General features: G+C 39.7%; 1 protein-coding gene across 7 annotated transcripts in view; it reads left to right on the forward strand.

Annotated features, from left to right (window-relative positions):
- The window catches only part of Cit (citron rho-interacting serine/threonine kinase), a 166748-nt gene that overhangs the window by 115221 nt on the left and 24573 nt on the right, over positions 1-26954 (forward strand). For 3 of the 7 annotated variants that reach the window (XM_005396520.2, XM_013520469.1, XM_013520471.1), the window contains 9 exons: positions 1840-1893; positions 8590-8787; positions 9229-9449; positions 11335-11470; positions 13973-14077; positions 19603-19743; positions 20377-20484; positions 22159-22321; positions 22603-22767. In XM_005396520.2, coding sequence (XP_005396577.1) covers positions 1840-1893; positions 8590-8787; positions 9229-9449; positions 11335-11470; positions 13973-14077; positions 19603-19743; positions 20377-20484; positions 22159-22321; positions 22603-22767 — 1291 coding nt within the window. The remainder of the gene's footprint in view (positions 1-1839; positions 1894-8589; positions 8788-9228; positions 9450-11334; positions 11471-13972; positions 14078-19602; positions 19744-20376; positions 20485-22158; positions 22322-22602; positions 22768-26954) is intronic. The other 4 variants (XM_005396521.2, XM_013520470.1, XM_005396522.2 and 1 more) reach the window with 3 other exon arrangements.

A 26954-nucleotide genomic window follows, 5' to 3' on the forward strand; every position in this document is an offset into this window, starting at 1 on the left:
TATTTAGAATAACTCAAGGGCCAGGTATGTAGCTCAGTGGCACAGTGCCTGCCTGGCAAGTGCAAGGTCCTGAGTTTGATTCCCGGTACAAAAAAAAAAAAGAATAACTCAGGTACAAAAAATGAAACTTATGTACCCGTGACTGTTAAAATACAATGTTAATAGTTGTTGTATTGCTTAGGGAAGAATGCCAAGAAATCTATCTATTTATCTATTTATCTATCTATCTATCTATCTTGAGTACATAGGAAAAGTTGTCCCCAGATGGTTTCTATCTGTGATTGGTTGAATCTGTGGGTGCAGAACCGATAGATATAGAGGGCTGGGTAAGTACTGCATTGATCCTAACATCTGAAATCGTGATGTATCAAACAGATATGGGTGTAAAACATGTCGTGGTTTAATTGACAGCATCTTTTCCTTCTTCATGTGATGCAAAGTAGTGCTAGGCCAGTTCAGTTTGTTGTGTTATGGTAGCTAGAGAAAGCTTCTGAAGACAGTGCTCATGTCTACTACCCAAGGCACACTCTGATGTCTTCTGTCTTGTTTATTCTGTTTTGCTGGGTACAACAAACAACAAACAAGAAACTTCACTTTGTCATGCTTGTTATAAGGTCAGTCTGAAGTTTCAAAAATTCCTGCTCTAGCCACTCATGTGTATTTTTGTTCATGAAATAGGCCAAACCCTTTCTTGCCGCAGGAGCTTTCCTGGTGGTGTTCCTTCTGCCCTCTCATATTCTCTTCATGTCTGGCTCCCCCTTGTCCTATAGGTTTCAGTTTAAAAGTCACCTCCTCAAAGAAGCCCTCCTTTGCTACTTCTTCCAATCTACTATTATTCTTTTTTACTAACACCTCTTTGTATGTTTCACAGCATTTTTTCCAGTCTGTGATCAGGCACTTTTTAAATTTTCTGTCTTTGTTCACCCAAATGAAAATGTTGGCCACCTGTCTCAATTTCCTACTAGTGTCAGGCATATAATATGCACTCAAAAAATTTTGTCAACTGAACCAGTATTGCTGTTTTAGGACAGCTTTGCCTTAGAGAAAACCTGTTTATTTACTTCGAAGTTAGTGTGGGGTTTTCTGAATCTCTCACGGTGCTGGGGATTGAACCCAGTGACTCAAGCATGTCAGGCAAACATTTTACCACTGAGCTGCATCCCCAACCCTTTTTGTTTTGAGACAAGTCTCTAAATTTTCCAGGCTGTCCTAGAACTTGTGATTTTCTTGTCTTAGCCTCAAGAGTAGCTGGGATCACAGATCTGTGCCACTGTGCCCAACACTAGCTTTTGATTAAAAAAAAAAGAACCCAAAAAGCTATACTTTGAAGGCTGTTATCTTGTATGTGTCTGCGTGTATGTCTCCATGTGTATGTGTGTCTGTGCTGTGTGTGTGTGTGTGTGTGTGTGTGTGTGTCTCTTTCTCTCTCTCTCTTTAATAGGCTGGGGAGGGGTCATTGGGAGGGACGAGGGAAAGTTATCTTTTCAGAATGGGGAGTAGGACAAATGAAGGACAATAAAAACTTCTTCCTGTATTACTTTTACCCTTTTCTCCCAGTAGTCCCTGGGTGTTAATATGAATGCAAGAAGATAATTGCACTGGACATGCATGTGTGCTCTAGATAGTTGATTATTATTAACACAGCATCGTGTAGCCTGGTGACTTATTTCTGATGCTGGGAAGGACTTGATTAATTGGTTTTTTGCAAAACAGATGCTGGGGCTGCTGCAATGGCACTTTTGGCTTTTTGGGCAAGTTGTTATTTTCTGTATTTGACCCATAGCTGATAGAACTGTATTCTACCCTGTGAAAGTTTATTATCAATTTCTTACCTTTTAGGCACATAGAGATGAAATCCAGCGAAAATTTGATGCCCTTCGTAACAGCTGCACTGTGAGTATTAATTAACCAAAGATGACTGAAATATCAGAGGACTGAAACAGGGATGCAAAAAGGGACATCTCTTTATAATATCAGCGAGTGATGTTTTGATATGAGCCTGCAGTTTGAAGCAGATAATCAGTCAAACATAGGTGGGGGTTTTTGAGACCTAGATAATCTGTTTTTTAGGGCTCAAAAAAATAAAATTATCTTCATGTTGGGGGAAAAAGATAATCAGGATGGTGAAAAGAACTCAGATTGTAGTACCACTACAAGATTGAAGCCACTGTAGGGTGCGCGCACACACACACCTGCCCCAAGGTAGCTCCTCTTTCTTTCCCAGGGCAGAAGGTCTGTGTACCAGGGACACTGCCCTCTGCAAGGCTTCTTTAGCCTGTGTTCTGCTTCTAGGAAAGACCAATTAGATCTTCTGTGGTCCTAGACATTTTAACTTCCTAGCAGATAAAATCTGGCTTCCTAACGTTCAAATTCAAAACCTGGGATCCTTTGGGTGATGTTACTTATACTGAGATGTAAATTCTGTTAGCAGATAACCGTGGGTTGTATAATAGGGTAGAGTCAGTAAAAATGCAAAATCTATTTTTGATCAAAATGAAAGGCGGAAGTAGGCCCTTTTCAGAAGATGGGGATGTTGCTTTATTTATGCTTCCATCTCTTCTCTTCGGTCTTTTCCTCATTTTGTTACTTTCTTGGCCCTCACTGATATTGTTCTTTTTTGTACTATTTGCATATTTGACTCTCCAGAAATATCTCCCATCTATAGCTTATTTTTTCATAATGAGCACCTTATTTCCTCTGTAGCTAGTATAACCAGAACTTTAGATCCTAATAGTACATGTTTTTATTCTCAGTGTAGGTATCAAATGCATAAAGCACACTAATCTTAAATGTACAGCTTAATGAAGTTTTTGCCTCCACAGACAACTGTGTAACTACAATACAGATTAAGATGCAGAATGTTTCCAGCCCCCAGGAGGCTCCCTTGTGTCCCCTTCTCTAGCCTTCTTTGCCCAGAGAGTTACTCCATTCTGATCTCCGATATCATGCATTGCTTTTGCCTGGTTTTGAACTTCATACATAATGGTATCAGAGAAGGTGTGCTATTAGGGGTTTAGTTTTTTCTTTTTTTTTTTTAACTTAAATTTTTTTTTTTTGATGTCCCTTCATGTTGTTGCATTTCTTGATAATTTTTTCTTGTTCATTATTGTATAGTATGTCCATTGTATGAATAGAACTACAGCGTGTTTATCAGATTTCCCATTGACAGGCATCTGTGTTTCCAGATGCCTGTTACATCAGGATGGACCTGTTGGCTTCCTCTACCTCCCCTCCTTTGAGGAGTTGGTAGATTCTGTCCCTGTATTCTTCAGCCTAGTTTTTTGAGTTTCTTCTTGTCTTGGTTGCTTACTTTTATAGCAGTTATTTGCTTGTATTATATATACAATCTTGTGAATGATCGCTGAGTAAAATATAGATCATTTTATGACTGTGATTCTTTTCTATTATTAATTTTTACTTAAACTTGGATGTTTTCAAAATGTGTTCATCAGAAATTCTGATAAACTTTTCTGAAATTCACTTTCTTTTTAGCTTTTTAGTATAAGAAAAATTTTAAGGAAACTTCTGTAGTTTTATGAAGGTATAATTGGTGTACAATAAACCTATGCTTTTTAGAATGTGTATGCATCTGTGAAACCAAAATAATAAAATAGTGAATATATCTGTCACCCTTAAAAGTTTCTCTGATGCCCTTTTGGAATCTACCCTGCCCTCTGTTTTTAAATTGAAAGCTTAGTTTTAATGGGCTATTCCAGTACATAGAGTGAATTTGGTTTCTTGCTTAACTTATATACCACTTATACTGTCCAAACTTGTGGGGAAGAGTGACTTCTAATGCTTGCTTCACTTACTTTCTGTGGAGAAGACTCTGGGAGCCTTCCTAAGTGGGGCAGCAGACCCTGAGAGAGCGACTCTCATCTACATGGTGGCTAGAGCAGCTGGATGGCTTAGTGGTTCAAGCCCTAGGCTCTGGCGTCAGGCAGTCTGAGTTCAGATTACAGATTGGCCTCCTGGTAACCTATGTGATACTGTCCTCTGAGACCCCTGCATCTGTAAAAATAAGGAAACAGTGGGGTGTGATGGTGAATGTTGGTAAACCCAGCACTCAGGAGGCTGAGGCAGGAGGATTACTACAAGCTCAAGGCAAGGGTGGGCTACATAGTGAGTTCAAGATCAGCCTGAATTACATAGTGAAACCCTGTCTTAAAGACAGGGAAAAAGATATCAAGCCAGGCAGGGTGGTGAATGCCTATAATCTCAGAACTCTGGGAGAACAAGGAAGGAAGATTGTCAAGTTTGAGCCCAATAAAAGTTAAAAAGAGGGCTGGAGATACATCTCAGTGTGAAGTCCTGGGTTCAATCCCTAATACTAAAAAACAAAACAAAACAAGATAACATTGAACATCCTCAATGGCAGTACACTATTTTTTTTTTTTTTTTTTGGTTTTTCTCTGGTACCGGGAACTGAACTCATGACCTTGTGCTTGCCAGGCAGGCGCTTTGCCGCTGAGCTAAATCCCCAACCCCGGCAGTACACTATTGATTGACTGATATATAATCAACTTAGTAAGTACTCTTTGGGTGCTGGGGGAAGGAAGAAAGATAGCTGCCGAGTTCCAATATGCATTCAAGTTTCAGAAACAGTAAGACCTAGGAAGCATTGACTCATGGGATCTAGTAATGATACCGCCTTATAGGGTTCCTGCAATAATTAAATGAGATGATGCATGCAAGGTGGTTGCAGGAGGTCTGACCTATCAAAAATATTAAGCACCATTGCTCACCCTTACTGTTTTATTATATTGGGCTTATAACCTTTTGTTTGGAAAATGACTCTGCTCCTTTAAAAAGCTTGAAAACCATTGCTTTAGGACAACAGTTGGCCATAATACTGTCATAGGTCTCAGTTATACTTTTACAAGTTCAAGGCTGCTTTAATGAGGGTTAAAAAAGAGTGTGATGGATGTTCCTTTCTTTTTGGCACTGTTCAATATTGTCTCCATTAGGAAATGTCTTCTCTGCTACTGGTGAGAACTCCCACAATAACTCAATTGATAGGAGCACCCAGTAGCAGCTTTCAGAAAGCTCAGGAGCAAGAAGATTTTCAAGCTGAGACCACTTCTATATTTTGAAAGGATTTAAAAAAGGATTTGGTTCAATCTGGCACCTAAAACCCTACCTAAGTCTGTTTTAGAGGGGAGTTGGTGGGCAAACATATGACACAGCTTTAATTATGAATCAATCTGTCAGCTATAAGATTAAAAATAAATAATATGCAAATAGCTGCCTTGGGGAAAGAACTAGGCATTAAAATAGGATTTCAGTCCTGTGTGTTTTTAGCCTGATGTTCATTGTTTGGCTGGTTTCTTCACCCTTAACGCACTGTTAGACCTTGGCCTGGCAACTTACTTCTCCTGATCTGCTAGATGGTTGTAGGGGTCAACGTCCACTTCTCAGAACCAGGAGGTTCAGATAATAGCTTTGAAAAGTAACAGATAACCGCAAGCAGATTTTTTGACACTGAGAGTAGATTTTTTTTTATATTCCTGTTGTCTGTGAGAAAGGCAGCAAGATCGCTTATCTATAAAAACAGCATATCAGAAAACCTTGCTGGTCCCTGCATTAGGAAGCCACCTCCCATATCTTTTTTTAATTGCTAAGATGGAACCAGCCTTTCATTTTATCTTTTTTACCCTGTATCCTTGGGTCTGAAAGGTTAACATACTCTTACCATAGTTTGTTAATAAACAAATCCTTTGCTCTTGGTTTTGAGAGAATATACCCATGGCCACAAAGTGTGGCCATGTACATCCATAGCCCTTTGTAAAATTTTTTGAGATAGGATCTCACTAAACTGCTGAATCACCTAGGCTGGGGTCAAACTTGAGATCCTCCTGTCTCAGCCTCCCAGAGTGCTTGGATTACTGATGCACACAACCAAGCCAAGCTAAGGGCAGAGATTCTTGAGTTTTGGTGCTGAGTTTAAATTCTAGTTTTCTTCTTTTTTATCTACTAGCCGTATATCCTTGGGCAAGTTACTTGGCCTCCATTTGCCCTAATTTTCCCATCTATATAATGGGAATACAATAGTACCTATTTTAAAAACAGCAGTAAAGATTGCCAGTTATACTTTTATTTAGCTATGGAGACCATTAATTTACTGGCTGTGTCTCAAGTCATTTAATATTTATAAACTCAGTATGTGTGCATAGATGTGTCTAACACTTAACTTACAGCTCCAGCTACTGGAAACAAGGTCACAAGCTAAAAAATTATCTACTCTGTGTCAAAAGGGTCACAAGTTATTATGGCTTGGGTGGACAGAATGTATAAAAAATTTAAATGAGTTAAAATGCTTTAAATCCCTGCATGGGTGCTTCTCACAGACACATAATCCTTATCTTGTCAAATGAGCACTATAGAGACAGTGACCTAATATAGAAACAGCAACACGGAGACTTGTAATCAAAGACCTGAGACCTTGAAAACTGGCTGATGACAGGCAAATAGAAGGGTGCTTCCTACTCCTGCGTCCCATCTCCACTGGAGTAGTAACTGACACCGCACTGACTTTTTCATGTGTTTCTTCTTTAGCCCTTTATCATCTAACTTTGGGAGAAAGGGAAGAGGTGGCAGAAATGTATATTTACATAAAAAAATTGTATTATTTTCATGAATCAAAGGAAGTAGTTACCCGAGACTTAAATATAACTTTGAGAGACAAGTAAGTTATATATTCTTATATGAATAGATTTCCTATAGGCTGTTTGTTTCCTAAGGCTTCAAAAATGAACCATTATCATGGTCATTAGTTTTTTTTTGTTTTGTTTTGTTTTTTCTCCGATACCGGGAATTGAACTCATGACCTTGCGCTTGTCAGGCAGGTGCTGTACCGCTGAGCTAAATCCCCAGCCCCCATGGTCATTAGTTTTTATTCCTTATATTTCACATGATGCATTATGGTCATATACTGTAACATTCAAAGAATAAAAACAGATAAAATAAATACAGTATTTACTTCCATGTTACAGATGGAGAAATCAACCCATTACAAGGTGGCTTATTTGGGGTTCTGGAATCCATTTGACAGCACATCTTCCAAGGCTGGTTTTCCTCAGTATTACTGTTTTCCTCTGGGAAAGAAGTAGAATAAAGCATAGTAGTTAAATATTTATAGTCTAGGAAGAAAAGTGTCTGAAGGAATGGGTTTACACCCAGAATGAGGAGTGAGGTCATGTGAACGGATAGACACTGTTCGTTGTTTCTGACTTAGCCTCGTCACAGAAAGATATAACTGCTAGGTATGACAAAAATATAGGTTTTTAGCTTATTTTTTCCCTTTGGTAAAGAAACTGTCTTTCCTAAGCTCCTGACCAGATCACTTTTATTCCCCTCTGGTAGCCGACAGTGTACCTCAAATCAATACATTAGGAATTAACATGGTTTTTGACATTAAAAAGCTAATTGTTTTATTAGGCCACTTACTACATTAAAAGGTTATCGGCTCAATTAACACAATGAAAAGCTGTATTTTCTGAGCCACACTGAACAAATGTACTTTAATTGATGTTCTTTAATTCTGTGTGCCTGGGAAGATTTTTTTTTAAAAATTGATAATCAAAGGGGTTAAAATAGGGAATTAGTCATGGAAACAATGTTAACATTTCATAAACTAAGTCTGTTCTAGGTCTGAAAATTGGAAACAATAACCGTAAGCTTAAAGGCATTTCCTTTCAATTTACTTCTTTTTGTTGCATAAAATTTAATTTATAGTCTGTGTGCCTCATTCTATTATTAGCAAATTGCCCTTAAACTTCTAAAGTATTTTATATAAAAGCTCTCAGCAAGCGCTAATACTAAACCTCAGCAAAGAGAATAGAAAAGCTAAATGCACTGAAATTGAAGTCAGTTCTGCCACTGAGCAGGGAAATAATTTAGCAAAACCAGATTAAATCTCTTTCAGTAAAATGACAATTTCATGTACGCTAAGGGCTAACTGTATAGTAAAATCCATTAAAACGATACCATAATATATTATATTTTCAGGGTTATTCTGAGCTTCCCTTAAGATTTTTCTTTGTTACATGAAATTAAATTCATTGCTTGTGATATTATTAAAATAATTCTTAGTATCTTTCTCTGTCAGTCTCCCTTTATAAGAACTGAATTTTACTTTCTAAGACTATGGCTATGTCCAATGGTAATTTCACATAGATGCTGTCAAGGTCATGTCTAGCTTAATTAGATGATCGTGATGCCAGACTATTTATTATTCCTCTTTCCTTAACTTGCATTTTGTATTACATTCCCCTTTATTTTATTGTCCCTGTGATATGAACTTGCTCTCATTTGAACTTGTCCCATCTGTATAGCAGTCACTTTTGATTGATTTGTTTTTGCCATCTTTTCCAAATGTACCCTGGATTAGAAACTGAGACTTCTTTTTCTCCCATTGTACATGTGTTAGAACCAAGTGAGTGGGCTTTGGAGTTAGGTTTGGCCCCATGTCTACATAGCTGCACACTGGTTGTCAGTTTCACAGAGATCTAAACATCAGTAGCTCTAGAAGCAGGTCCTCACTCGCAGTGAACTTGCTTGGTGTGCAGCTGGGTTCCTTTCCCCTTGCAGGTCATCACAGACCTGGAAGAGCAGCTAAACCAACTCACCGAAGACAACGCTGAACTCAACAACCAAAACTTCTACTTGTCCAAACAACTCGATGAGGCTTCGGGCGCTAATGATGAGATAGTTCAGCTGCGAAGCGAAGTAGACCATCTCCGGCGTGAGATCACAGAGAGGGAGATGCAGCTCACCAGCCAGAAGCAAGTAAGGAGGGTGGACAGAGTCCTGATATCCCTGGAAGACTGTTGGAAGGATTTAGAAGGGTCTGGCGTCTTTTCATCTAGTACATAGTCTCCTGTTCAATCACATCTTGTTACTTGAGTTTTGGGGTTTCACAAATGGCTTTTAAAAGTATGAAGTAATTCTTAATTTTGATTTTAAAAAATTAAAAATAAAACAGATTGGGGAAGCCATTCTGAGCCACTTGCTTCTTAAGCTTGGTCCCTCTCCCCATCTCAACCCCAGGCTGGCTTTGGGTTCTGCCTCCTAAGATGGCAGTACAGTGGTCATTCACCCATTCTTGTCCATCCCCTCAGGGCGTAGAGGCAAAAGATGTACTGTATTTAAGAATGTAGTTAGGAACTTGTGCTTTTCTGAAACTGATCCGATAAAAGTAACCTCCAGGAAATCCTCGTTTGATACAAGGCACAACTCAGTGGTACTGATTTGCAGACGATGGAGGCTCTGAAGACCACATGCACGATGCTAGAAGAACAAGTTATGGATCTGGAGGCCCTAAATGATGAACTACTCGAAAAAGAGCGCCAGTGGGAGGCCTGGAGGAGCGTCCTCGGTGACGAGAAGTCCCAGTTTGAGTGTCGGGTTCGAGAGTTACAGAGGATGCTGGACACTGAGAAACAGAGCAGGTGGGGCTTCCTCTTTGCAGAAAGCTGGTGACAGGTGACTGCAGCCGGATCCAGCTCAGAGTTGTAGACATGGTGCCCAACTTTCCTAGCTTGTCTGGGACTGAGACGTTTCCTGGCATGCAACATGTTCACGGTTAAGTCTGGGATGCTCTTGAGCAAACCACATTGTGTGGTCTTCCTGGCTGTAACTCTGGACATTGTCAGTTCGGTTCTGTGGCAGTGCCTGGTGGCCCTTTACCCAGTGCAGAGGCTTGAGAGTCAGGGCAAATATCTCAGGGCCTTCCTTGCAGAAACACTCCCATCAGATTTCTTATCCGCATGACTGTGGGGCTGTGTAGCCAGACATGATCATGTGTACTTGCTGGTCTTCCTGCTACACTGGCGCTCCTGAACCATGGCACCGCTGACATTTTGGACTGGATAATTCTTTATTGTAGAGCTCTGTCCTCTGCATTGTAGGATATTGAACTTTATCCCTTGTCTCTACCCTCTAGATGACAGTGGCAACCTCCTTCCCAGGTTGTGACAGCCCAAAATGACCCTCGATATTGCCCAGGATCCCCTGAGATGGGGGAAAAGCTGCCCTCAGCTGAGAACCACTGTTCCCCAGTGGGATGTTTTTTTTCTCTCTTGGTAAAAAATGCTAATGAAGCGTTTCGCAGCTTTCCTGCTTTTGTTTCCACAGTTCCCCCAGCACAGAGTTCCCTTCCTGCTGGGGTTATAATAGTGCAGGGAGTGCCATTCACACAGAAGATGCCATCAATTTGAAGAGTTATTATGACAATTTTGTAGCTCATGGCAGGAAAGTGTTTTGTTCTAACAAAATTAGTATGTTATGACAGTTTACAGGTGGAAATAAATGGTCTTGAACAGGAACCTCTTCAGTCTGCACAAAGGTGCCATATGGACTGGCATTAGCCCCTTGGCTTTATGTCTGCCCAACCGAATTATATCATCCTTCCTAACCTTGCTAAGGTCACCTTCCTGTGAAATCACCTCCCTGTGGTTTTCTGAATTCCCTAAGCAAGCTAAACTAAACATAGAAGTATTTATGGCTTAATTAGATTATATCCCACCGTTTGATATTTTCCACATTTACCTGGTCGTAGTGGATTAAACCACATGTGTTGGATGGATAGTTTGTGCTAAGTTCTACAGAAGATGAGAGCAAAAGATGAGAATCCTTAAAGTTCAAGAGAAACTGGTACAGATTTTTTTTTTTTTTCCTTAATGTCCTCCCAGCCAGGGTGTTTGCTGATGGGAAGAGCTGCTGTTTTAAAACCCTATTTTTGTGTTTCTTCAAATCCTTGGGCTCCCTTGTTCTGCTGGAAGTTCTGGCCACCCTCTCACAAACCCCTTCCCTCCCAGTCCTTCAGAGATAATTTTGGGGATCAGGTCTGGCTTCAGAATCAAGAAATACACAGCAACACGTGAAAGGGATAATTATGGAAGATCAACATTAACCTACTTTTATTCTGTGTCTACTTTCAGGGCAGTTGTGAATGATCTTTCTTTCTTGAATTATGTGAGATACTGAAATGAGTAAAATAGAATTCTTAATCTTTGTCCTCAGAGGCTGAGTTCTTCAATGGGCTTCTTCCCGTGTCTACCCCTTTGCGACACATCTGTATGCAGCCCGGTTGCTTTTAGAAATGCCTTTTCTCCTGTCTTTCAAAGTTGGTACTCACAGGAACTTTGCCCATAAGGACAGTTTTACCCACAGCCTGAAGTGGGTCAAATCTATCTCTGTAACCTGTCAGAAAGGCAGACATAATTTGGAGGTAGCACTCGGCTTAGTTGGGCCTCAGGATTAGAGGTGGACCAGCCTTCTTTCTGCAGTTTGTGGTGGTGGTGTTTCTGAAATCAGGTGTGATTTCCTTGGCAGGGCGCGAGCTGATCAGCGGATCACTGAGTCTCGCCAGGTGGTGGAGCTGGCAGTGAAGGAACACAAGGCTGAGATTCTCGCTCTGCAGCAGGCTCTCAAGGAACAGAAGCTGAAAGCTGAGAGCCTCTCTGACAAGGTCAGCACCTGTCTGCCGCTGGGGAAAACATTTTCATTTCCTTCTTTTAAATGCCTGCTTGAGACAAATTCAAATGCAATCCATGGTAAACACATTTCATAAACATACACTTGCTTGCTCCAAAAATGCCGGTTAGGACTCAGGGTGCGATATCTTTGGCTGGCAACAACATAGGTGCTTGTGGATACCTGGTTGTCATGGTTACTCAGTGACCTTTTTCATGTCTAACTAGTTGGACCCCACAAGTCAGATTTTGATTTTTGATGTACAACTCTTCATTTCTGGTATCTTATTTCTAGAAAGCTTCGTGGATTGTTGTCTAGAAAGCTTCATGGATTGAGAAGAGCATGGTAGCAATGATGAACGCTCATTCTATTGTTGCTATCAAATGTGGCTCAGCTTCTCTTTATTCCAAGTTCAGGGACATAACAGGGACTGTTTTAGTCTCTTTTTTGTTGCTATAATAAAATACCCAAGACCAGATAATTTATAAATAATAGAAGTTCATTTGGCTCTTGGTCCTATAGACTGGGAAGTCCAAGAGCATAGTGCTGGCATCTGGTGAGGACTTCTTTCTGCGTCATGACATAGTAGAGGGCATCACACGGTGTGAGCATGTGTGCTAGCTCAAGCATCTCTTTTTTTTTATTAAGCCACTAGCACCATCATGGGTTCTGTCTTTATGACCTCAGCTAATCCTAACTACTTCCCAAAGGCCTTACAATAGCTGCCATCAACATATGAATTTGGGGATGAAGTTTCCAATACAGGAGCTTGTAGGGAACATATTCAAACCATTGCAAGGTCTAGTGACACATGTGAGTAACTTAGTATTTCAACTGGAAATGTATGTGTTCTGTCCCATCACCATTTCCTATTTACAGAGTGATGTACTAATGTTTTAGAAATTTTATCTAATAGTCTTGAAAGAGATGTAGAATCAGTATTTCACTGTTACAGATAATAAAAAGGAAAATTAGAGACTTATATATACACACAGACTCAACTATGCAGTCTTTTTCACATAAACACACAAAATAGCAATCTGAATTGTGTATTTTATATTTATAAAAGTAATTACTTAGGGTCATTGTAGAAAATATAGAAATCACAGAAAAGAAAAAAATGACTGGCAACCACTACTTTGTTATATTGGTGTATTTATTTACAGTCTCTTGTTTACTTATGTTTATATGTACATGCACATATATTTTTATAAATTTAGATTCCTACTACATATATAGCTTTGCATCTTTTTAAAAAAATATATCCCTGGAGGCTTTTTGTTAGTTAATGAATATTTTTTGAACATGTAATTCTGAAAAAGTCAAACTGCAAGCAGGCAACTAATTTAAGCATTCTCCTTGTATTGGAAATTTGGACTTGTTCCAATTTTTCTTTTGCCATATAAATAACATTATGATGAATGTAAATCTTTGTGGCCATCCATGGTTATTTCCTTACTGGAAATTCATAGAAACAGGAGTATTGTATTCAAGGCTAAAACTTACCACTCAGGAGTACTCCTGAATTCTGAGGCTGGCTTACCACTTTTCTCTTTTACACTGCTGGGGGTTGAACCCAGGGCCTTGTGCATCCTGAGCCAGGCAGGTGCTCTACTACTGAGCCACATCCCCATGCCTTTTTAAATTTTATTTTGAGACATGGTCTCACTAAGTTGCTTAGGTTGTCCTTCAGTGTGGGATCCTCCTGCTTCAGCCTCCTGAGTAGCTAGGATTATAGATATACACCACTACACCTAGCCCCAGTTTTTTACATATGAGGAAAATAAATATAATTTAGAAATAAGTGAACTCTATTATATTTAACTTGAAGAATATGTTTTTCTGGCTGACTATTCTTGAAGTATTCATTAGTCCATTCCTATCTGTCCTTTAAAGCTCTAGACATTCTAGTACCATGTTTTCTTGTTTTTATTTTGTATGAATTTCCCTTTTACATATGTTACCAGTCTTTCCTCTGACAAAGCAGTCATTGTGGATGTGCATGCATGTCTAGTTTCAGCTACTCTCTATATTTCCAACTTCATGTAAGACCCTTTCATCCCAGTCCTGTAATGCTGTGCAAGTACTAAGCACTCAGCTTATAATTATTTAATTAAATTCAGCCAAGCTGTCAGATTGATACATCTTTGAGCAGCCATCCTTTTAGAACTTGCTGCAGCTATACATATGATCCATCCCTTAGAAATAATTCCTGTCCTGGGGCTGGGGAGATGGCTCAGTGGTAGAGTTCTTGCCTTGCATGCACAAGGCCTTGGGTTCGATCCCCAACACCATAAAAAAAAAAAAAGAATAATTCCTGTCCCCATGCAGCAGACTTACCTATAACGTGGACTTTGGGTTTTTCAAAACAACCTTTGCATTCTCACCTTTAGAACGCGATTATCCTTTATATGTGAAGGTTGGTGGGCATTTATAAAAGTTGTTAGCGTCTAACATTTTCATTGTGTTATCATTGGCAATATTTCTGAACATCCAGCTTAATGACCTGGAAAAGAAGCATGCTATGCTTGAAATGAATGCCCGAAGCCTACAGCAGAAACTGGAGACTGAGCGAGAGCTCAAACAAAGGCTTCTGGAAGAGGTGAGTGTAGACCACCTGGGAGCTGAAGCCAGGAGGGAGTTTGACAGTGAAAATTTGTTACATTCAGATGGTCAGATCCAAATTAGACACTCACATGTTGAAACTGGAGTTTTTGAGGCAAAGTACATTGGCCACATAATATTTTATATAAAATGCTTAACAGATTCAAATAATATGTTTTGAAGGCCAGAGGGTCTCTGTCATTTGCATCCTCCTACATTGCTGCTTAATAAAGTGTTAAACATGTAATAAGTATGTGATGAAGAAAAGTTTATTAAATATATGGGTGCATGAATATTAAGTTAAATTGTTCTTCAGAGTTAGTATTCAAAATATGTTAAGTTTTGTGCTGAAGGAACTGCCATGCAAATTAGCTTCCTACACAGGGCACAGATTTGATCAGGTTATGCTGAGTGCCAAATTTCATGAGCACTTTTGAACATGTACTTAATTGAATTAAGAAAATCGTGCCATGCTTTTGAGATATAAGATGACAAGCTCAAATTGATCTGCTAAACCCTTCCTTTATGTTATATCATGTGCCTTTTCAGAGAACTGTGAAAAATTGCTACTTAAATTGATGACTACTTCCTACTCTCAGCCAACTCTATACATTGAATCACTAATGATTCTGCTTTGTTCGTTAGAACTGACCTGCCAGGACAAATGTGTTTTTATAAAGATGTCTAATGAAAACTTGAGCTCCAAAGAGGGTTCTGTTTAACCTATAATGAGGCTGGCAGTTTAGTTAATCAGAATTCTCTGTTGTCATGTAATACTCATAGCTCCTCAGAAGCTCTGCTGGTAGAAATAACATTGCTATGCATTAAGTTTGAAAAGTGTAGTGAAAATATTACAGGTGAGTGTGAAGTGTCTTATTGAATGATACTTTACAAAATATAGGTAGGAGTCTGGGAAAGTTTTCAAGAGGGGTGATGGTGATGGTTGCAGAATTATGTGACTCTTCTTAGTACCACTGAACTATGCACTTAAAAATGGTAAAATGACCTAGCATGTAGGAAGGTCTAATTTGATCCTTAGCACTTAAAAAAGGTATATTTTAATAGCAAAATGTTTAAAAATAGAATTAATTTTACATGCACATATGTATGAATGAAATTCACCAAGTGGCCCTGTAAACACAATGCAGGTTGAATATCCTTAATCTAAAATGCTTAGAATGAGGATTTTGGAATATTTACATATGTAATGTATATAATATATATATATCTATATTTTTTTTCATTCTTAGGAATGGGACCCAAGTCTAAACACAAAATTTATTTATGCTTTATTTAGATCTTATATACATAGATGGAAAGCAATTTAGTGCAACCTATTTTATTTTATTTTTATTTTAAAGAGAATAATGTATATAATATATATATATCTATATTTTTTTTCATTCTTAGGAATGGGACCCAAGTCTAAACATAAAATTTATTTATGCTTTATTTAGATCTTATATACATAGATGGAAAGCAATTTAGTGCAACCTATTTTATTTTATTTTTATTTTAAAGAGAATAATAAAAAAAAAATAACAAAATATCTACAATTTTTTTTTTTAATGTACCTGTGTTTTGACTGACCCGTCACATGAGGTCAAGCGTTGGATTTTTCACTGTGGTGCTGTGTCAGCACTCAAAAAGTTTTGGGTTTTGGAGCATTTCAGATTTTGCAGTTTGGGATTAGGTATGCTCAGCCTGTACTCAAATTTTTAAATAAATACACCTGGCGATCAAGCAGAGTGTTACAGTTTTTTGTTTGGCACGAATAGGCAATGTCCCCACCTTAGCCACATGCTGGAACCAAAACAGAAATAACTGATGCTGTTGCCCGTCCTCTTTTTCTTCTGAGGAGAGTGAGTTGGCCCTGACAGCTCAATACTTTGGTCCAAGGTTACGTGGTGAGTCAGTGACAGTGCCAGGAATAGAATGCTGGAAGCCTGACTCAGGCTCCTCATTCTCACTTCTAACCTACATGAGAACATTTCCAGTTTCCCAGTCTGTACCTCCCAGATAGATGTTTGAGCACAGACATCTGGCTGATACTGGATTTGAATCGGATTTCACAGATAGTTGAAACCATTTTTATTCATTTATTTTTGGTTGTGCTGAGGCTTGAACCCGGGCCTCACACGTAAAGAATGATCTTTGTTATCCAAACTATAGTTGGGATCCTTGGTTTTGGTGTGTGCTTTTTAAGCATGACCCAAGACTTCAACCTAAGCATCCTCTTCATAAGTACAGAGGCTTTTAAGTAGGACATAATTAGACAAATTTTATGTCTGTCTAGTCCATGTCAGATTCATCTCCTAACTCAAGGTAGAAACATCTCTACCCCAACACTTCTCTGAGATGAACCTCACTGGACCTTGGCCAAACTATTACAGTAACCATGGGCATGCGCACACATTTTTCATCAACTGTAACTGTTAGGAACTCTATTCTTACTTTGAGTGAAAGCCTACAACTTTTACCCATTGTTTCTGTTGCATTGCAACATGAAATTGAAGAGTACTCTGACAATGACAAATCCAAAATATAAATAAAGAGCAAAATAAATGTTAGATAATAGGAATTAGGGAGATAGATGTTTCTCAAATAGGAAGGGGAAGGAGGGAAGGGATAGGGGATGAAAGAAGGAATTAGGGTGTGTTATGTACAGATACCAACTCTCCACAAGGAATGTAAACCTTATGTACTACAAACATGTAATAATATAAACAAATGATAAAAATGAAGCAACAAAAAAATTAAAACAAATGCTGATAAGCCCTCAAAAAAAGAGTAGACTGATATATCCAACTAAAATTAGAAATTAATACTGATTTATTATTAAATTACTTAATAATAAAAATAATATTTAATTAGCGCTTACTATGTTTCAGATGCCTTTCTGACTACATTAGATGAATTAACTCATGTTTTCCTTGTAAATCTTATAACTACTTATATTATTTCTGTGACAATTAGATATCAAACTGTCTCTCCCACTCTGAATTGCTTTCTCTTTCTTAGTGAGACATTTCAAATTTCTCAAAGGTTTGGGTGCTTTTCTGGTATATATGTCTTTCCAAAAAGGTTCTAGGAGTCCAGGTGGTTTCTAGGAGTCCAGGTGGTCTAAAATGTGTCCCGTGTGACTTTTTTATTTTTAATTTTTGAGACAGGGTCTCGCTATGCACTTCAAGCTGGCATGGACTCACTGTGTAGCCCAGGCTGGTCTTGAACTCACAATCATCCTGCCTCAACCTCCCAAGTGATGAGATTACAGACATGAGCCACCACGCCAGGCCCATGTGACCTTTTTCAGTGGAATGTTTTTACCTATATCCTGGGTTCTATAAATCTCTGCCAATTACCTCGCGCTCTTTGGGTAGGGTAGTCACATCACTGACTTCCATGAACCTGTGAAATTGTACCTGTCCTTCCGCAGGTCCCCCCCTTTGTTTTCAATATAAAACACTTTTATGTTCTGTATTTATTCAGCTGAAGTTTTTAAAAATGCCCATCCTATTATTAACAGTACCATCCTGTTGACCTTTTCTGTTTGGTTTTGCCCCATCATTCCTGCCCACTGGGATTGTTTTGTATTTCTACTTCTGTCACCCAACTCCTTCATTCATCTTCCCAGTCTCCTGTCACCCTTGTGAAATTGTTGGACAAGTCTAAGTATAGCTCAGGCCCACTTTTGATTCTCACACTGACCCATGAGTATTCCTCAATTTGCCACTCTCTGCAGCAGATAGCTTTTGAAAAACATTTCACAAAGTGTAAATGTCACTCTTCCTTGTACTTAGTTTTTATTATAGTAAATAACCAGCTATTTCTTGGAAATGCCTGGACAGTTGATGTGCTTAATCTAGAAAAATATTTTGGGCTTGGCTGTCACCAAATAGATCCTTGTCCACAGCTCTTGTTTCTCTAGTTCCTGCCTAGTAATTAGTGTTGTCCTAAAATAGTGGAAAGAAACTAAAGAGAGGGATTTGCAAGAGTAATCACTTAGTTTGCGGGGGAATGGTGGCTCCCTTTCAGAGCATATTTTAGCTGTTTCCTTCCTTCTTTCCCTCCTTCCCTGTTTCCTTCCCTCCCTCCTTTCTTTTCTTTTTTTCCTCTCTGTATTTAGGGGGTTCCGTGGTTTGATTGAGAAATTCCCGGGTATGCACCAAGGCCAGCTGATCATTAGTATGTATATGGCAGGACCAGTAGGGAAAAGGCAGATGAGAACCTGGGGTGCGGGGGCTGAGCTGGGTGGAGGGGAGAAAGAAGGACAGAGATAAAGATGCCAACATTCCTGAGCCGCCTTCCATTTCCTGGGCACTGAGCTCTGTATGTCATTGCAGGAGGCAAGACGTTTTATCCACTCTTAGATGAAGCAATTGAGACTTCAAAAGGCAGTATGACCTGCCTGTGGTCACATTGCTTTTAAATGTTAAAGTCAGGATTTAAAGTAGGGTCTATGAAATTTCACAGTCCAGATTCTTTTGACTACAGCGCAGTGCTTCAGGGAATCAGCTACCTCTCACGTGGAAGGGCAGGTGATGAGTAGAAGAGAAAAGGGAAACACAGACAGAGAGAAGCAAAGTAAGAAGGAGAAGACTGGCAAATGCTGATGTGAAAATTGCTCTCGGCTTGCTGGACCGGAGGGCTCTGAGATCTGCCGTGGACCATTTGAAAGCCCCCGTGATGTTTACTGCTCTCGTACAGCGCTCTGCCCCTAAGTATGCAGAGTCTAGGCTACCAGCGATGAGAGGATTTGGGGCACAGCCAGATGATAACTCGAGGTTCGGGTGAAATCAAGCAGCATTCTATCACAGTGGAACACATTTTAGGAAGGAAACAGATACTTTTTAGGAAAGAGAGCCATAAACCAGAATCTCTATAACCTGTCCTATTTTCTGGTTGACTTCAAATGTCGAAATTGGAGAGAGATTTCTAGCACAAAACGATCTCCAGTGTACTAAATTGAAGTGTTTCTGCGTTTTGTCAACTGCTGGAGTATATCTGGGTTTTTCCTTTCCTTTCTCCTCACATGACAATTGTGGCTATACATGTATGAATTGTGGCAATTGTGAAGTTAGGGGTGATAGAGTTCCGCTCTGTGTATTCCATGCTGCCTACACAGTGATTTTTCCTAACAGCCATTGAGATCCTAAAAGCAAAGGGACACATAGAACTTAGTTAACTTGGCACCGGATCGCACTGCATTCTCAGTCCTGTCAGGAGGTTTAAGTATCACAGCATCCTCAGACATAAGGCTGAGTGGCAAGGCAGATCCTGAGCACGGACTTCCTGTTAATGGTGAGGATCCTACGATTTGTGTCCATCCAGGATTTTCTCGCCACTTCTTTTGAACCATAACCACATCATTTTAGAATAAAGACAAGTGGTATTTCTGGAAAGAGATCATTTCAAAAGCTGAACTTTCAGTGTGAGCCTGAACCTAGCGGGGGATAGGTGCAGGGGGAATCAAGCTATGTTCTGTATGGTATCGAGCCTTTCTCCGGGCCTTCTCCCTCCTAGCAAGCCAAATTACAGCAGCAGATGGACCTACAGAAGAACCACATTTTCCGTCTCACACAAGGGCTTCAAGAAGCTCTTGATCGGGCTGATCTGTTGAAGACAGAAAGAAGTGATCTGGAGTATCAGCTGGAAAATATTCAGGTAGGGCCTGGCAAGGGGAATCTGCTTGAAAGTTGTCCGCAGGGCTGGGGGTAGAGCTCAGTGGTAGAGGATGTACTTAGCATGTGTAAAGTCTGGGGTTCCGTCCCCATGCCAGGTGTGCGTATGTGTGTGTGTGTGTGTGTGTGTGCATGGGTTTGGGAGTGTATTGAGGCAAAGCTAGATGTTGAAAAGCCTGTGGTAAGTTGGTCAGTATTTTATGATGTAGTGTGTGTGTGTGTGTGTGCATGGGTTTGGGAGTGTATTGAGGCAAAGCTAGATGTTGAAAAGCCTGTGGTAAGTTGGTCAGTATTTTATGATGTATACTGTGTATATTTCTCCAACATTTTAATCACAAAAATTTTCAAACTTTCAGAAAAGTTGGAAGATTTCCATAGTGACCACTACCTGGATCTTACAATTAATCATTATTTTTTTACTTTTTCACATATCTATCCATCTTATTATTTCCCTTATGATAAAATTGGGATTAAGTAAATTTTCACTCAGTGCTGTTTGTTTTGAATTTTCCCAAGCTAGTGTCCTAACAGTTTTACTTTTTATTTTCTTAGAGTGCCAAGTCTAAAAGTATACCTCTGTCTGGCTCTGGGGTTATTTTTGTTTTGTGAATTTTAGGTTCTCTATTCTCATGAAAAGGTGAAAATGGAAGGTACTATTTCTCAACAAACCAAACTCATTGATTTCCTGCAAGCCAAAATGGACCAACCTGCTAAAAAGAAAAAGGTGGGTCAAAGGGTTTGACACGTGGAAGTTGGCAGTCTCACTCCATTGCTCATGACTCAGTGGCACCACTGTGATGTGAAGTCATAGGAACATAGAAGAAAAATAGGTACATTTTCTTGTGTTTGGGGTTGGAAAGATAAGTTTGGAGATAACCTTTATCAAGGCTATCATTGCTCAAGTCTAACAAAGTACTTTATATAGTCATTAGAGTCCTAGTTCCTTTCTCTACTAAGGGGATGATCACACACACACACACACACACACACACACACACACACGCACACACACACACACACACACACACGATGGGAAGGGGTCTGCAGAGAGAACAGAGAAGGGTTTATACGTAGGTCATCCACAGAGGGCTCCAAGCAGATTTGAAGGTCATTGTGCAGGACTCCAGAAGGATTAGCAGGTCTCATGTATGGTGTTTTAGCAGGGTTAGTAGTTCACACACTGGGAGTTTAGCCCAGCTTGAAAGTCACCTGTGTGGGATTGTAGGAAGGACTTCTAAATGATCTGGTCCAGTGCTTTTGATTGTTTAAGTACAACTAAGAGACTGAACCCAGGAAGTTGAAGTGGCCCTGCCCAAGTGCCTGGCTGAATAGCTACACTTCCCATTAGCACTACACCATCCCTTTAAAATTATAACATAGTAATTAAACAGTGCTGAAAAAACTCAAACCGTGGGCAGGGTAAGGGTAGGTGCACATGGGAAAGTTGCTTTTCATAAACCCAGGCCATGCTTTCCCAAACCAGTGAAGTCCTTGACCGAGACTGGCTAAATGTTCTTGGTTCCACAAAGGTGTCTAAGGAAGTTGGCAGTTCCTTCCAAAGGCCTTAGTACACCATAGTGGCTGTGGCATTGGTTTTATAGGAAATGACTGGATGACTTGAAATACCTAGGAGAAAGGACTGAAGTCACTGGTTGGTCCCTGTGTCCTTGTGCCATCTGGAGTGCAGTATTCAGAGGCTGCCTATCTCCTATCAAATGGTGCCTTCATTGAAGGGCTTTGTTGCGTACTGTGTGACTCTATATGTTCGCTATGCTTATGATATTTAATCTTTTTTATTTTAACAGCAAACTGTTGTCTGGTTATGTCATTTGATGTAGTTAGGGTGTTTCCATTTATTTTTCTAGATTAATTTTGTTTCGGTTGCATTATTTTATTTTCCTTTTTGTCTTCCATGTACAATAAATATTTCCATTTGCATTTTTTTTTAAAGTAAGCCCCTTGTTTGGACATCCTTTTCTTTTAAAAACATCCCTCTGTGTCTTGTAACTAAGCACCATGAGGAAAGTTCAAAGGCAGGAGTGACCTCTGAACTCTCTCCTGGCTCTATGCTCCATCTCTCCTGATCCCATTTCTTGAGGGGGAAAGCTCTCAGGAAATGAATTTTCTGTCATGGGAATACTAAAGGAAGAGGTGGCAGCCAATCAAGCGTCTTTAACCCTCTTGGTGAAAACTCCCACACCCCACTTTTTTTTCAGCTGGCTGGAACGGGCTGAGGCTCAGACCCCCCCTCCCCCTTCACATGCCATTTTTACTAAACACACTTACAGTGAGTATGCGCCTGGCCTTGGTGGATTGCTCGTCCCAAGTCAGCTTTCCTTTAGCTAGTGTGCAGTGCCAGTCTCCAGGAGTTAGGAGATATCTCTGTTTCCATTGCTAGGGTTTATTTAGTCGACGGAAAGAGGACCCTGCTTTGCTCACACAGGTTCCTCTGCAGTACAATGAGCTGAAGCTGGCCCTGGAGAAGGAGAAAGCTCGCTGTGCAGAGCTAGAGGAAGCCCTGCAGAAGACCCGCATTGAGCTCCGCTCCGCCCGAGAGGAAGGTAGGGGCTCTCTGCAAACCGCTTGAGGCTGTGGGTAAGACAGAGGGCTGATCTCCATGAGATTGGCCAACAGTAGTTTAGCATCTTAGTTTATGGCCCATGAATTTTTCAGTCCAGATGTCCCAAGTCTAAAATATTTACAGCTTCCCTGATCTTGCCAAGTTGGCATGATGTATGTCCTTTTGGTCTTGGGTCCTTGAAAGACAGCCCAGGGGCAGTCTGCTTAATCTGGCCCTTGGTGACTCAGCTAACCAAAAGGCATCGTTCTACTCTCTTTCTAGCTGCGCACCGCAAAGCCACGGACCACCCTCACCCGTCTACGCCAGCCACTGCGAGGCAGCAAATTGCCATGTCTGCCATTGTGCGGTCGCCTGAGCACCAGCCCAGTGCCATGAGCCTGCTTGCACCACCATCCAGCCGCAGAAAAGAGTCTTCAACTCCAGAAGGTATATTTTGTCTTAGTTTGTTTTCTATTGCTGTAACAAAATACCTGAGACTAAATAATTTATAAAGAAAAGTAATTTATTTGACTAACAGTTCCAAAAGTTGAAAGTGCAAGAGCATGGTACTGCAGCCGGTGAGCACCTTCTTGCTGCACCGTAACATGGTGGAGGGTATCACATGGCAAGACAGGCAAGCATGTTATATTGTGTCTCTCTTTGTCCTCTTATAAACTCCATCCTTGTGGCATTTATGGATCCCCACCCTTATGGCTCATCTAATCCTAAGGACCTCCGAGGTGGCCCACCTCAGTATCATCATCATATGAATTTGGGGAGGACTCATTCAAACTGTATCCATTCTTTTTTTTTTTTTTTTGGCAGTACTGTACTGCAGATGGCACCCAGGGAGCACTAAACTATATATCCCCAGCCCTTTTAATTTTGATTTTGAGATGAGGCCTCACTAAGGTGCCCATACAAGGCTTCAACTTGTGATCCTCTTGTCTCCGTCTTCCAAGTAGCTGAGGTTACAGGCATGTGCTTCCATGGATGGCCAAGCCATATCTAATCTTATGGGCTGTTGGAGTTGTGTGCAATTTCTTGTGTAACTTTCTAAGAAGTACAGTCATATAGTAAAAATCACAAATAATACTAAGCGATAAAGAATAAAAAGTAAGTCTTCCCTTTTCCCCAGATCCCTTATACAGAGCCAACCATTGCTTTCAATCCTTATAGTCATCCATGGCATCACCATCAGACCTGCTTTGGTTGTGAATCTTGAGGTCATTTTGTTGCTGCCATTATTTTTCTCCAACCAAGGTGTCACCTTGGGATAGATCATATACAAATTGTATGTGTCCATTAATTCATGTGTCTTATATGAAAATATATAAGGTAAGACAGTTTTTCTCTTTGGTGATACTGGCCATTGAACCCAGGACCTCGTGCATGCTAGGCAAATGCCGTAGCACTGAGCTACATCCTTAGCCCTAAATATGTATCAAGAATATGAGAAAATGCCTCTCTTTTTGTACTAAATAGCATAGAACTATGTTGTGTACTGCACGAAAACTTTTAGATAAAAGATTGTTATCTGAGAGTGTTTCATCCTAGTAAATATGGAACCATTTCATTCTTTTAAAGGACTACACAGTATTCCATGATGTGGGTCTGTGATTCACCTATTAAACCAGACCCCTGTCGATGGGCATTTAGGTGGTTTCCGATCCCAATACCATAGATGCCCTACAAAGAACATCCTACATCTTGGTGGGTGTTGTGGCTGTGGGATACTTTTTTTTTTATTAGCTCATATTTGTAAAACTGACTGGAGAGATTTGTTTTGCTATGTTGGTACATACACAGTTTTTTTCTTTTGAAGTTTTTTTAATTGAGTTTATTGATACATTTTAGGTATATGTAATGATCACTTTCATTATAGGGAATTTGCACCTGTTCGTGATTCTTTTTTCCCCATTCCCCTCCTCTCCCTTCAATCCCTCTTACCCTCCTTATTTACAAAAGCTTTGTTTCCATTTTTTCCTCTTTTCTCACAAATAATGAGATCTCTTTTCCCTTCTCCTTTACCCTCCTCTCCCTTCCCTTCCCTAGTTTTCCTTTGTGTTTGAACATTTTCTTCCTGTTTCACAGTATCTGTTATACATTAGTCCTTATTTACACTCTTAGGTTCTCACACCAGAACAATGTGTGTGTCTGATTATGTAACATATTTTGATTATTTTCACGTCTCTTACTCTTCTTTCCCTTCTCCCCACAGCCCCTTTCCCATATTTAAAAAGTCTGCCTTCTAGTTTCTTGTCATGCTCACTTATTTTATTTTAAAAGAGAATTTATTTATGTCTAAAAGAGAAAATGTGTGACATGTAACTTTCTGAGACTGACTTATTGGACTTACGTAAAACATGGTCGTTTCCAGTTCCATCCATTTCCTGCCAGTGACGTGATTTTGTTTTTCTTTATGGCTGAATAATATTCCATTGTGTATACATACCACATTTTCTTTATCCATCCATGTATTGATGGGCATTGAGGCTGTTTTCACAGTTTAGATATTTTGGATTGCACACCGTAAACATAGCTATTCACCTGTCATTGTAGTCTTTAATTCTCAAGGGAATGTACCAAGAAGCACTATAGCTGGATCAAATAGTAGTTCTACTTAGCTGGAATCTCCATACTGATTTGCACAGTGTTGTACCAGTTTACATTCTCACCGACTAGGTAGGAGAGTTCATTCATTGTTGTTAGTATTCTTGATGGTAGCTATTCTGAGTGAGGAGGTGGAGTCTCAATGTGGCTTTGATTTGCATTTCTCTAATGAGTAAAGATGTTGAACAGTTTTCCATATATATATTGACCCATTTTCTTTTTGTGGTATCAGGAATTGAACTCAGGACTTTGCGCTTGCCAGGCAGGTGCTTATGCCACTGAGCTATATCCCTGGCCCTCATATTGGCCCTTTATGCTCCTTTTAAGTGTCTATCTAGTTCATTTGCCTATTTGTTGATTGAGTTTCTTGTTTTTCAGGGGTTAATATTTTAAGTTCTTTTTCTCTTCTAAATATAAATCCTCTATAAGAAGAGTGACTAGCAAAGATTTTCTCCTTGTTGGGTAAATTCATGGGGAATGAATCGAGTTAAAGGTTCTACGCATTTTATGTGTTGGTAGTTTGTGCCAATTTATATGATTAGCAATAGGGTGAAGAGTTTTCTTGGGGATCTCAAAAGTACTTTGTTCACTTAGAAATGAAAAGGTTTTTTTAGAAAGGCCAAGGAAGCTGGGCATGATGCTGCCATGTCTGCAATTTTAGCACTTGGGAAGCTGAGGCAGGAGCATCACTGTGACTTTGAGGCCAGCTCGAGCTACACAGTGAGTTCAAGGCCAGCCAGAACTGCATAGTGAAACTGTGTCTCAAAAAAACCAAAAAGGTGGTGGTGGGGTGGCTTGGAAAGCCTCAGGGAGGAGAATAAAGCCATGGTTTACAGTCATGGCATCCCCATCAGACCTGCTTTCGTTGTGAATCTTGAGGTCATTTTGTTGCTGCCGTTATTTTTCTCCAACCAAGGTGTCACCTTGTTTCTGTGTTTCCCTAATACTCTGCGTTGCTTCTATCCTTTTCTTTGACTATGAGGTCATCTTGTTCCCACATTTACATAACACTTTGAATCAAAGAGCTTTACTCTAAAAAGAGCTTTAACATCCAAATGGTGGTTAGTAGATGCCATTAGTGGATTAATAAATAAGGAAAATGCACTACCCATGCAATGTAATATTATTCAGCCACAAAAAGAAACATAGCCAGGCATGGCGGTGCACCCCTGGTGGCGGTAAGGTAGAGGAAAGAAGTATTCCAGGGGTACCCGCTGGCAAGGCTCCATAGAGCAGCTTCGCAAGGTGTGTGAGTGCTCTGCTACCTCCTTTGTGTGTAGGGCTCCATACCCGGTTCACAGTGCATGCGTGTCTATTTATTCTTTACGGCTTTCTGGGAAAGGAAGGGATGCTGTAAAGACAATTTATCAGAGGTATCTGGAGCTCTTCTATTTAAAGTTGCCTTTAATTAGTTAGGTCACTTCACTGTTGAAAGGGAGCTCAGTAAATGGGAAAAGTCGGCCATGTTAATTTTAGCAGAGTAGCATATAAATGTAAGCATTAGTTCTTTCAGAAAAAATTGAATTTTGAATAAAAGGAGGTTATCATATAAAAATTGAGCATAAAAGGAAAATTCTCTATAGTCAGTTCTTATATTTAATCATTAGAAATTCTGCAATTCATAGTAGTGATTTTTAAACTGGATTTTGAAAAGCTCTAGATATGATTTCATCTGGAAAAGAAAGCTTTCATGCCTGAAATATTTATAAGTAATTTATTTCAAAATTTGTTTCTTTATACCCACAAACAAGGGTACTGTCAAATAGTCAATTTTCTACCAGGACTATGTTCTTAAATACATCTTAATTCCTAACAGTAAAACAATGGAGATTTTAAAGTTAATTTATAAAAGTCTAGATGTATCTGTTGAAATGATTTCACAATCCGTACTTGTAATAGCTGTATTGAAATATAATTTGCATACCATATAATTTACCCATTTAACATGTACAATTCCCTGTTTCTAAGTAAGTTCATAGGGTTGTATAACCATCATTGCATTGTTCTTTTTTGGACATCTT

Source organism: Chinchilla lanigera, unplaced genomic scaffold (assembly GCF_000276665.1).
Source record: "Chinchilla lanigera isolate Chin_1 unplaced genomic scaffold, ChiLan1.0 scaffold00054, whole genome shotgun sequence".
In the NCBI taxonomy this organism is placed as follows: Eukaryota; Metazoa; Chordata; class Mammalia; order Rodentia; family Chinchillidae; genus Chinchilla; species Chinchilla lanigera.